Source organism: Brachyistius frenatus, unplaced genomic scaffold, assembly GCF_029030835.1.
Source record: "Brachyistius frenatus isolate BFR_SWC_R1_liver_20210118 unplaced genomic scaffold, ASM2903083v1 Contig_12, whole genome shotgun sequence".
Lineage (NCBI taxonomy): Eukaryota > Metazoa > Chordata > Actinopteri > Embiotocidae > Brachyistius > Brachyistius frenatus.
Genome location: NW_027210611.1, coordinates 1,322,140 through 1,334,920, shown reverse-complemented (window position 1 = coordinate 1,334,920; position 12,781 = coordinate 1,322,140). Strand labels below are relative to the sequence as shown.

Sequence of the window (12,781 nt, the reverse complement as noted above, 5' to 3'; positions counted from 1 at the left end):
CTCAATTACTGCTTTACCCACCTACTTTAAATAGGCAAAAACAAAAAAATTATATTAGTAATTTAATAATTATTTATTTAAATGATTAATTATAGCATATGTTTGCAGAAAACAAAGGGCCTGCAGCTATAGGCTATACAGTGTACACAGTATGTAGGCCTATATGTAGCATATACATGTGTAATGGTATGTATAGATAGCCTGTGTGATTTTGTCAAATATTTATGAATACTAAAAATGTTTTTTTAAGAGGTGGAATTTATTTTGAAGGAGAATGTGTTTCGTGTGGTCTGCTCTGAAATATTTTGGATCTCAGTTCAGTCCCACAGGGAAAAAAAATAAATAAAAATTGCAGCAAGGAGGCATACAACCATGGCCATAATAGACACTTTTAAAAAAAAACACAACTTCATTGGCATTGGCCGTTTCATTTCCCGATAGATTTTTAATTTACAATTGTTGTGCCAGACTATAGATAGTTAAGTTTCAAGTTGTTTAAAAACATTTCTTCTGTGTAGCATGAAGTCCCCATTGACTTTAGAGGGAGAATGAATGAATCATACTGAATGAACCCCAGTTACAGAAGTCTGCCACTAGATGGCGTAAAATCACGCAGATTTGTGAATTTGTAGAGCTGAATTTACGACGCCGTGCGGTACGTTTACGGCTCTTTTTTTTTTTTTTTTTTTTTTTTTGGTTAATTACACAGACAGAGGTAAACAAGCAAAACTCGGCGTGCCTTTCTACTTTTACAGTCGGAATACCACTCGAGGTAAGTGCCCCAATGGTTATTCATCCAGTTCTCAGCTAATACTACCCATAAATAGTTGTATTCACGGTAGTTCCTGCTTATGTGACGTTTTGATCCCGAGCGATCAAACGTTATGTCAATGTAGCACATCTCCGGAGTTTGTAAAGGACTTTAGCAGCATTGTCAGCTTGCGTCGTTACTTGTATACTATTTTCCTATTGGAAGTAAAGGCTGCCTGGATACACTGGAAGAAAGTGATTAACAAACAGCCCTAGAAGTACGCGCAACTTAGCTGTAACTTCTGCGGGATATCTACCGGTCTTTAAGAAGTGAACACTTTGTACATGAGGCTGGGCATCCTGTTAAACCTGTTCAGACACGTTTGACTGAGTTTGCTGCGGCTCGCCCACTTGTTTGTTTTATTCTCCAATGGTTTGTACAGAAACGCTGCTTCCATATTCCTCTTGACATACATTGCGTGCACATTTCCTGCCTTATCAGTGCCAGAAACCAGGTTATCTCAGTTGTGTTGCAACATGTAGAACAGGAGTATCACTGCTCTCATTGGGCGGTTGCAAAACATGTGTTTTTCTTGCATCCATACCCTTCATTCATTTTGATGTGTTGTAGTAATATTATACAACATATCCCCTTCATGCAGTTGTACATAGAGCTGCAACGATTAGTTGATTGACAGGAAATTAATCCGCAGCTATTTTGGCTATTAATGAACCGTCATGGTTTAATTAATAAATGCTACAAATTCTCTGATTCCAGCGTTTTAAATTTGAACATTTTCTGGTTCCTTTAGTCCTCCATGTTAATAATAAACTGATTTTTTTTTTTTTTTTTGTTTTGTACTGTTGGTCGGGATAAAACATGACATCCTGGGCTTTGGGAAACACTGGCTTACATTTTTCACTATTTTCTGGCACTTTTAAAGACCAAACAGCTAATCGATTAAATGAGAAAATAATCAACAGATTAATATTAACAGATAATGAAATCTAGAAGGGCAGGCCTCTGTCTGAATTAAGCTCTCAAGTGTTTACTTGGAGCAAAAAAAACTTTTCTGCACTTAATTGTTGCTGAAGAAAATATTCAAACTGAAGTGCATCTAATATATTTAGAAAAAACGATTTTCCCCTCAAACAACCAGTGTTTGAGAATAAAGGTAAAATGAGATAAGAATCTGGATTTTGTACTGATTTCTTTTTTTTCTTCATTTTTTTTTCCATCCTTTTATATTCTCCATGTTTTTCACATGTTCATCTGATCCTCCAGTGACAATGCTTCTCCAAAATCGAGCTGTCATGGCACTTGGTCTTCGCATGTGCTCCACTCACATGACGAAAGGACCCTTAGTTGACACAAGACCCAAATCAGGTAAAAGGAAAGTTTTGCTCCTTTTGTTAAACTTTGGATGTCAGCATCGGTGGGAATATTGCTGGGGTTCCATTGTAAACATTTAAAAGCAGACAATTAAATGGCGCAATCTGATGTTATTGTCCTTTTATTTTCGTAGGCATGTCTGAATTCCGCGAGGCCTTCTCCAAAGCCAAGCACATAGCAATCATCACTGGGGCAGGTGTGAGTGCAGAGAGTGGAGTACCAACTTTCAGGGGAGAAAATGAGAAGTGGAGGAAGTGGCAGTCTCAGGTCATTGATAAACACACAAAACACACACACGCACACAATTGTACATGGCTGTATTTGTTTGTTTGTTTATCTTTTAATTTAGGTCAAAGTGTGTTCTGATTTCCAGTTGTGTTTCAGAGTTGTTGTTGTTGTGCAATGGATGTATTTTACCTCCGGGAAAGATTTAAAAGTTATCCTCAATTACAAAAACGAAAAAACTCTCCATAATTGAGATGTTCACACTCAGGATATGCTACCTTTCAGTTGTAACACTTTGTTTTGCTACCTTGTTAGCCTTTGAGCTTTATCCTAAAAACACGCCCCTGTGGATGTACCCTCAGGACCTGGCGACTCCGGAGGCCTTCTCTCGCTACCCATCTCAGGTCTGGGAGTTCTACCATTACAGAAGGGAGCAGGTGCTGAACAAGAAGCCGAGTGCTGCCCATCTGGCTATAGCAGAGTGTGAGTCTCGGCTGAGGAAGCAGGGACGCTCCGTGGTCGTTATCACTCAGTGCATAGACGACCTGCACCGACAGGCTGGGTCCAAACACGTGCTCAAGATTCACGGTGAGAAGCAGAGTGTGGCCAAACCTACAAACCGTGTTTAGATTTCACTTATACTGAAAGTCCAAAGAGCTAGGTAGCTGAGACCTTTTGTAATTATATATATATTTTTTTAATTTTATTTGATAAGGCTTTGTGTTGCACTGGATTTTTATGTTGAGAGAAATTCCACACTAAAACAGATGCACATATATAATGTATTTTGGTAAGTCAAGTTTTGAAATTGAGCAAATAGCTTAAGTGCGTCAAGTGCAGAGGATACATTTTCCCATTGGATTAATAATATATAACTAATCTTGAAGCTGCTCCACGTGTAGTAGTTATTAGAATCTTTTGACTGCACCATAGTGATTTTTCTGGGGATATGGAAACATCTGAATCATAGCCGTTTCTCTTGAACAAACATGAACCCACAGAGTTAGCCACAAATTTAATGTCAGTGGAACAACTGTAGAAGTGTTGGTTCGGTCTTAAGGAGACTAGTTTGTCTGGCTTTTCCGTTTTCATACTTTTCTTGGGTGGATCATGGCCAAAGTAGTCCTAAAACATTTGACTCTTTTGCTAAAATCTGTCTCCAGTTTGACTGTGTGTAAATGAGTTCATCAAGAAGCTGTCATTGTCAACAGATCCTGGTGGGCGGGAGATTTTTTTTTCTGTGATTCCAACAGGCCCAAATGAAAAACAGCTGGTTTCTCTGTGTGTAACTGCAGGCAGTCTGATGGAGACACGCTGTGTGAGTTGTGGACATGTGACCGTGAACAAGCGAAACCCCATCTGTGCTGCCTTAAAGGGCAAAGGGTAAGAGGCAGCACCTCTACAAGCTACACACATTCATACACATCGATTAGCGTTTGTAGCCTGAACCCTTGAGTTTGACCCCCTCATGGGTGAAGTACTATTTAACCCACAGTGTCTGTTCTCTTAATGTGCAGTGCACCTGGCACATATGTTGCTGATGCCCAGATTCCTGTGGATAAACTGCCAAGGTGGGATTTCTTTTGACTTCATATTAATAACACTAAGCTGTTTGTTCTGCATTTCTCATGCACACTGTGATCCGTCAGACACAAGAGCATGGAAAGGCAGATTGCAAAAATTCTGTTTTTATGCACCAAAATGATGCAATACTTTAGCTGACCTCTCTCCTAATTGCGTATGGGATACTTTTTTACAAACATTGAAATATTGTCAGCTTGGTGGATTTACTAAATTTCTTTTGGGCAACAATCCCCAGGAAAACAAATTTCTACCTGTAAAAAAAAACAGGTGTTAGTCTGTTTGACAAGGGAGGAAGTATTAAAAGTGAAGGACAGAGGGATTTCATCAGTAGTGATAAATCACAATATGTGAATATCCTACAACAACAAAAAAACAAAAAGATGCGAGAAATTTGTTTTGTTAAATTTCAATTAAAGGTTCAGTAAACTGAATTCTCTGTACACAACCACCAGAGAAGTATGCGTTTGGTTGTACACAGTCAATTCTTTTTTAGATTGCAATCATTGTGCTATTCATATAACCACCGTCTCCGCTCTCTTCCTGCTGCGTTTGAGCTTCTGCTGGAGCTGCTGCGTCTTCCTGCTCTGCTCTTCTCTGTCTTTCTCAGCTCTCCCTCATCACCTGCTCCCGGTCTGCTGGCTTGTATGAATGGATTTGTTGTGTTGCGTATCTCATTAAGTGTTCTCTGTTGTTTTTCGTTTCATAAATATAGCATAAATGTTTACAGACATTTTCCTGAGCTTTGTGATCTTTGACAAAACTGCACTTGCTGGTGTCTCTCACTTGCACAATGTTTCTTACACTGATGTAGCAATGTGCTGCTGCTGCTGTTGTAAGTCAGTGTGAGAGCAGATTAAATGCACCCAGTGCAAATTGTCCCTGTGCAACTCTGGCCACGGGACTATCTTTTGACTTGCAGTCCTCCACTTGGGGGCAGTAGCGTGCTATAGATATTCCAACCTTCTTTCTGCCTTTCTGCAAGTATGTCTACAAAATATGACTAAAGAGTTGCACAGTGACATTCAGTAGCAACACTGAGACGGCGGCTGCTTCATGGTTCATAGATATCTAACAAGCATGTTGCTCTTCTGGCCACATGCCTGTCTGTGTGCATGGAGTTCCGCTTCTGGGCAATAGCTAGTTGTACTGTGATAATTAATATAACGGCTGTTCGATACTGCTATATCAAGGTGTGACGAAAGAGACTGTCATGGTCTGTTGAGGCCCAACGTGGTGTTTTTTGGCGAGACACTGGACTCTCATATCGTGACCAAGGTGGAGAAAGAAATGGAAATCTGTGACCTCTGTCTTGTGGTGAGTTATCCTCCCTTTGACGCGTCCATGGCATACATTCCTCCTGTGTAATGCTATGATGCAATACAATATTTGTCCTGAATTTGTCAAGGACCTGACCTAAAATACAAGACCGATTTCAAGTTAACACTGGGTTCATTGCTCCCTATTGTTTACCTATAGGTGGGCACCTCTTCAATCGTTTATCCAGCTGCCATGTTTGGCCCCCGGGTTGCATCCAGAGGTGTTCCAGTGGCAGAGTTTAATACAAGCACAACACCGAAAACGGAGTATTTCACGTAAGTTTGTCCGTATTGAAGGAGATAAAACTATACTGTCGATCTGGTTTTAGAAGGAAAACGAACATGTATAAATATATTGATATGTGCTGCTGATTCAATGCACCCTTACAGCCATCCACTGGCAGCTTACACCACATCCAGGTGCCTTCACAGTACTCTACCTTTAATCAGTCGCCTCCTCTCAACCACGTTCAATGAGTGACCTTCTAAACTAAAAATCTGACCTTGAGAGTCGTTTTTCTTTCTCTGTGTATGATTTGTGACACAGGTACCATTTCCAGGGACCATGTGGAACCACGCTGCCTCAAGCTTTGGCACAACATGAGTCTGAGGTTTTTTAAGAGCCACCAGACTGACTTTTTTAACAGCAGTGGGTGGCTTCTTCTACAGTCTAATGCAACCCAAAGCTGTGGGACTTCATTGCAGTTTTCCAAATCTTTGTCTAAAAATCTGTTTAGCTATTAATGCTTGATAGAGGGAGAGTTGTAAATAATTTTTGAGATGGCTCTATTAATACTTGAATATGTAACTCACAAACTGGATTCAGATGGGATCAAGATTTTGTATGTTTTACATGTTTGCTGCCTAGAACAGTGGGAACTATGCCGCTTGATAAAAGAAAGGGAATGCACTATACACGTAGTTCTTTGCAGAGGAAAATATCTCCTCAGATATCAGAGGGTATTCTTTCATATTAGATGCTGGTAACAGATTGTTATATTGTAGAAATATTGTGCTCTAAAATGACGCTGTAGAACATAAGTCACTTCTGGTGCCAATGGAGGAGTATTCCGCTTGTCTCTTTCCAACAAAAGAAGAGATGTACAAACCATAATATAATCTTGTGCCTTTCTGAACTGTTTACACAACCATGACCAAATGCTGAATTTAAACCTTAACCAATGTTACAGAGATCTACTCAAGTGTACAGAGTTCACTGTTGACCAAGGACAGAGAGGAAAAATTCAATTAGGCTTGAATCAGCAGCATTTACTTGCTGTGCGTCTCTGTTTATTATGACATCAGTCTAGTTACACGTCATGGATTATTCATGATACATGCAATACATTTTTATACATCTTATTATCTGTTTAAAAAAAAATTATGTTCAGTCTGCGGGTGGAAGTTGTCTAAAAATAAAAACAATCATTTAAAACCTGATTTTCCACAAACTTTCTGCACAATTTCTTATGCCTTTCTAATGTTTTATTACATTAAAACTGCCAATGCATTTCTGAAGAGCATAACTATTAAAACACTAAATGTGTATTAAAAAAAAAAAAAAAGCATCCATGTCTGTTTTTATGCCACAATGAAGGATACAAAACTGTATGTACCCAATGTGAACAGTAGATGCCAGCATGTAGCTTTCAAACCCACATTCCACTTCTACAGTAACGTATAACACTGCTCTGAGAGGGACACACAAAACAACCTTGCATCCTCTCGGATTCTTCTCTTAGTATGCATGAGTAAGAGGAAACGCAGACTTAAGTACCCCGAGGCCATCAGTGAACTCCGAGTTGTTACGGCTGAGCCAGGCGGAGGAAACGGTATCAGGCTCAATCATAATGCTGCTGAAAATGGAAACAGTTTGAAGTGGAAAGCAGACAGCACAAGGTGGCCTCTGTTGTCATAGCTGATCTCTAACAGGGATCTTGATCAATTCCATGTGTTGTTACAATATTATTTCTTTTTTTTTTTTTCTACTATTTTGTTCAATGATTGCCTAAGTAGAAAAATAAGCTTCACTGCTGAGGTTTTATGCTCACCAGTAAAGCTCAATAACCACTATTTATTATTAGGGCCCGAGCACCGAAGGTACGAAAGCCCTATTATTACTCGTAAAAATATTATTCTTTTTATCCTGAAAGTTTTAAATGCATTTTTGGAGGCTTTATCATATTCAAAAACTCATGAAAGTTGGTACAAAAATCTCTCCCGGTGAAAAATTTAGTATTTTAGTGGAGTCGCGAGTGGGCGTGGCCAAATGGCTCGCTAGCGCCGCCTACACAGGTGCCCCGGGCAGCTACATTTACGTACATGCACGAAAATCGATGGACATGTTTATCACACCTAGACGTACAAGAAAGTTCCGACCCACCATTACGTCAACTCAACAGGAAGTCCGCCATTTTGAATTTAGTCGCCATTTTTGGCAATTCGCACATGTACTTTAACGAACTCCTCCTAAAGATTTTGTCGGACGCACTATTCATTCAAACGCCACCAAAATTGCCGCAGACATTCTTTAGATAGTAGATACACGTGTTTTCAAGGGGGTCTGCGGTGATATTAAATGTCTTCCTGTAATGTGTAGTGTACGCAAAACTTTTTCAATTTCTCCAAACGTTTCAACTTCACTAAAAGTTGAATCACCATCAACAGGCCAAGGTGGAATCTGAACCATTAATAGCGACCTTGGTGAAGTAGAATCTTACCAGAGTGTTGGCGCCGAAGATAGTCCAGTGGTCTGCGACGCTGACTCCGCGCTGGAAACGAGCTCATGGAGACACGGGTTCTAACATTTGCCCTGAACCGCCGGATCCCCGACGTGCAGCGTGCGAGGGCCCGCATATCACTGCTTGCAGTTTTAATTATTATTATTATTGATTATATTATTGCTCCTTTTTCTTCGTGGTTGTGTGCAGTGTTAAACCCCTCAAAGCCGCAGTGTCAACTTGCGATCATTGATCATTGGTTACAAACACTCATACAGCATGTCTACTGCCGTTGAGTAGTTTAACCAAAAAGCAATTTATTTCGTTTTTTTAAAATCTCATTTTAGATCCCCGAGGAAACTCCAAAGCTTCAAAGCTACAAATATTGAACAAGTTTTAAAAACAGAAAAATGTTTCTTCTCTCTGCTTTACTCATCTTGCAATCCCTCAGATTTATCTTACAATTTCATGCATAACAAAACTTAGTGTTTATCTTCATTGACTGACTGAAGTAATATTGTGAAGTCATTTAGTACAAATGACAGAGAGAGAGAGAGAGATGGGAGTTATTCAAATTAGCTGGGGAAGGTTATGTTCATTAGACAGTTTAATGTTAGTGTAATGATAGTCATAAAGGAGTTATCTTAAGAAGTGTGTGTGTGTGTGTGTGTGTGTGTGTGTGTGTGTGTGTGTGTGTGTGTGTGTGTGTGTGCGTGCGTGCGTGTGTGTGTGTGTGTTTATTAAGGAAGAGAGAGAATGATGCGGCCGTGCACGGACAGGCTCACACACACAGACAGGCATTTAATCCATCTTTGGGATCTCAGGGGAGTAACTTCGGGTTAGTTCATTTCATGCCCACTGTAGTTTCAGCGCTCGCATTATACATTTTTTAGTCCACACAGCATTGCAACACCACAAAACCACAAACACAGTGCAGTTGGCCCACACTGGTGAAACAGCACATGTGCTGAGAAAACACTGGCACTATATGCTGTCAAGTGTTATTCCACTATGATGCCTCGACACTTGCTTGCTTTGTTCAACAATTAGCATCCAAAAGTCAAATCGTTCTGACTGCCACAAAGTATCTCCATCTGTTAATGTATATCATCATCATCATCATCATCATCATCGCTGCCATGATTAGATTTCCTCATTTCCTTTTCTATTACTGGTGCCTCCCTTCAAGGAGAGGTAAGGCCAAGTCCCATTTGTCATCAGGAGAAAAGTACATGGAGAAGCACTTAAGATAAATCTCAGCTGTCTGATACAGTCATTTCTGGATCTGATGCGAGCAAAGCTGCCAGAGAGCAGACAACTTTGCTCCCAAGTCCTGGAGCTCATTCATGAATCTAGTGGGGAAGGATGAAATGGTAAAAGGAGGAAAAGTTCTTGTCTGACCCCAATGACTTCAGGTTAATAGACTCTTCATCTTCGGTGGCAGCTCTACAAATATCTCTGTCACTGAATGAGTAGGGAGATTGACTGGGATCTGTGAGTGTGTGTGTGTGTGTGTGTGTGTGTGTGTGTGTGTGTGTGTGTGTGTGTGTGTGTGTGTGTGTGTGTGTGTGTGTGTGTGTGTGTGTGTGTGTTCTCTCGTGTGATTTGTCTTTGTGTATGCAGACTGGCAGAAGTGTCAGAGTAAACCAGGTCAGGCTGGGCGAAGAGCTGTGAACATTACACTACATACTGTAGCTTTACAGTTACACAGAGCTTGTCAGCATCTGTTTGGCATGACACAGCTCATTCTGCCATTTCCAGAGTACAGTGCCTTTTTTTTCACAAGTTTTGTTAACATATTGCATGTCCATTGCTGGAAAGTGGCATAACAATAACTAGAGCTAGTCTAAAAGAAGAAACTACATTTTGAGGGATACATAACTCTGTGTATAAAGCTAAAAGGAGGGATAGCGATGCTTCCAGATTATGGAAAAAGTGGTTGCTCTCCCCATGTAGACTTTTTAAAATTGTATTTTACTTAAGTAGGCCAGTGTTGGTCTGTTGCAAAAAAAAAAAAAAAAAAAAAAACAAGGTACAAGGATGAGGGAGAATTACCAATGTATTTAACCTCTGTTTCCTCTGGCATTAAACGTTTCTGAAAGAGTGCCACAAGTTTGATGGTTTATGTAAACAATTTTTTTTTTTAAATTTCCAAACATTTTTTTAGCCAATCAAGAATGAAACAAAATATATTCCACTGAGTCAGCCCTTATTTATCTGACTAATATAGGTTTGTAATGGAGAGACGGTTATATATAGGCTTTTTAACTGACCTTCAAAAGGCATTTGATACTTTTAATAGCATTCCTCGCCCAGCGGCCTCTAATTTATATACTGGAGGCTGCTCGGCAAGATAACCATGTAGTTTGCTGGTTTATTACAACCTATCCTAAGTAATCATATTCTGTAATTACATTAAAATTGTACTCTGTCACATCCAGGATTGGTCACGTGGTGTTCCACAGGGATCAATCTAGGACTCTTACACTTAAATAAATGATATAATGTGGATGTTAAATCGGCAGTTGAGATTTCTATTTCTGTATGCTGACAATTTAGCTTTATGATTCAAAATGTGTCTGACATAGTTAACACACTTTGAGTCGAATGCACATAAAAACTTTAAGAGAAAAGGTTTTTTTGTTATGTTAGTTGTCAGAAGGTGTTATGATACAATCAAAAAGTTAGATGGCATACTTACCACGGTTTTTCCAAGCCACAACATCCATGTTTATTAATGCTTAGATGGCCAGGAAACAGACTAGTTATGCATGTTTGAGTGTACTAGAGATGAACAAAGGTGTTATATGGGCACATTCAAAGTCCAAATTTATATATGGTTGTTTTGGATCTAAATTATTTCAATGTAGCATAGAAATAGAATGCAGAGAATTTATTTTTTGTAGTAAATTGAAAACAGCGAGATGGGTGAATGTATTTAATATTTTAGTGAATAAGTCCTTTTTAAAAAAAATATGAATACATTAAGTGAATGATTTTTATATGTCTTATAATGAGTGACGTATATGGTTCGTATCACTATAATCAAATGAATAAAAACAAACTAAACCAAGGGATGTTTCAATCAATTGATTAGAATTCATAATAGCATTTAAAACTTAAGCTTTATTTAACTTGGTTTAGGGTGAAACTGATCAACAGAGGCTTATGAAAGCATAGGGGTTTTCTATTTATAGCAATTGTCAATTCACAACACCAGAGGCTGGTGCTTGTCTTGCCTGCATGCAAACTCATGCACACTCGCTAACACACCAAGAGCGCTAGCAACACATACTAATCTCCTCATGGTCTCCTCTTCCTAACCTTTCCCTGAACTCTGTGTCTTCATTGGGCTTGGCTACAATAACAAAGGTTTACAGTTAATCCCTCTGTTGCCATGAGAACTATCATTATTTCAAAGTAGCTTTGTCACTAATCACCCTCCCCACACCCTTTTTTGAAAGACGCACCTGTCCCCACACTACATTGCATTTTTAGCATATTACTTTTGATCTTCTAGGTGCTGAAAGCTTGATACTCCCACAGTGAGACAAATGATGAATAAGATGTAAGGAAAAACTAGACAGTTTTCATATATGGAGTGAGGTCTATTCCCACCACCCACGTTGCAGCCCTGAATTATGCTGATGCTGGTGCCTCTAGGTAGCCTGATTGGGAGGGAGTTGTTATTTGAGAAAGGTTGAGATAGGGGCTCAGGTGCAAGCTAATCTGCTCTAACCCTGCACTAATTAGGATCAAGGCTAGCGGCCACTTTCTCCGGGTTATTGATCACCAGCCCCGGCTCACACAGAGAGGTATTTGGCCTCTATGAGAACAACAGCACAAGGCACACATAAGAGGAAGCTCTGCCCTCCCTGCCTGCTGAATGTTGTTTGTGTCTTTGAAATTCAATATCCAGTTCCTATTCAACATCATGCCTTTCCAAGTGTTGTTGAGTCTCATCCGTTAGGCCTCCAATCAGCCTGCTCTGTTTTTGCCTGTTTCCTAGATGTGACTCAATATTCATCACATAGGTGTCTGTTGACCAGCATCACAGGCATCTCCATCTGTCTCTCTCACTATGTTTAATTTTATGCCACAATCTGTTTCATTTTCTCTCTTTCTTATTTCTTTTCACTAATTTAAAACAGGCTTTGCTGTGACATAGTGTACACTAAATTTAAGGAAATATGACCATGTCTATATTGTCTGGGTGCAACTTGCTCTCCCAGCTGTCTAAGAGGATTAGATAAAATAAATATATATATATATATATATATATATATATAAACACATTTTAAAAAATATGCAATAATGCTAGTATGGAGGACAACCACTTTTACCTGTATCCTGCTTAAAGGATACATCTAAATTTCAATATGTGAAGTTATTTTTGTCACAGGCTGGTGTCCAAATCTCGGTTTGTTTGGTCAAACAACAAGAAGATAACATCTAAGTGGGATGGAATTATCCTTTATTCATTTATTCTTTTGGGCACTTGGATATAGTGCAATAAGTTCATGTTAACATTATCTTCCGAATGCGATATGTTTGCAAACAGTTGCCCTGACAAATATAAGTCCATAATTCACTTTCCTGTTTGCTCTGTTTTTGGTCCCCACCACCTCCTGAGTTTACGGTGTACAGTGAGGTCTGCATGCTGCAGCTGGAAACATGCTGGTGGGATATGACAGGCTTTAAAAGGACATTCTAGTTTTATACAACCAATCTGTTTTATTTATTTTTTGTCATTCCTATCAACAAAAAAAAATGGCAGATGAGGCAGAAGAATA

At 39.3% G+C, this 12,781-nt stretch overlaps 1 protein-coding gene across 1 annotated transcript; it reads left to right on the top strand.

The window, feature by feature from the left end:
* The first annotated feature begins 701 nt into the window (after positions 1-701).
* Positions 702-6,816, top strand: LOC138617250 (NAD-dependent protein deacylase sirtuin-5, mitochondrial-like). The gene is made up of 9 exons (XM_069692058.1): positions 702-772; positions 2,036-2,137; positions 2,277-2,410; positions 2,731-2,956; positions 3,664-3,751; positions 3,886-3,939; positions 5,143-5,266; positions 5,429-5,544; positions 5,816-6,816. Exons 2-9 carry the CDS (start codon positions 2,041-2,043, stop codon positions 5,886-5,888), a joined length of 912 nt encoding a protein of 303 aa, XP_069548159.1. The 5' UTR covers positions 702-772; positions 2,036-2,040; the 3' UTR covers positions 5,889-6,816.
* The last annotated feature ends 5,965 nt before the right edge of the window (positions 6,817-12,781 follow it).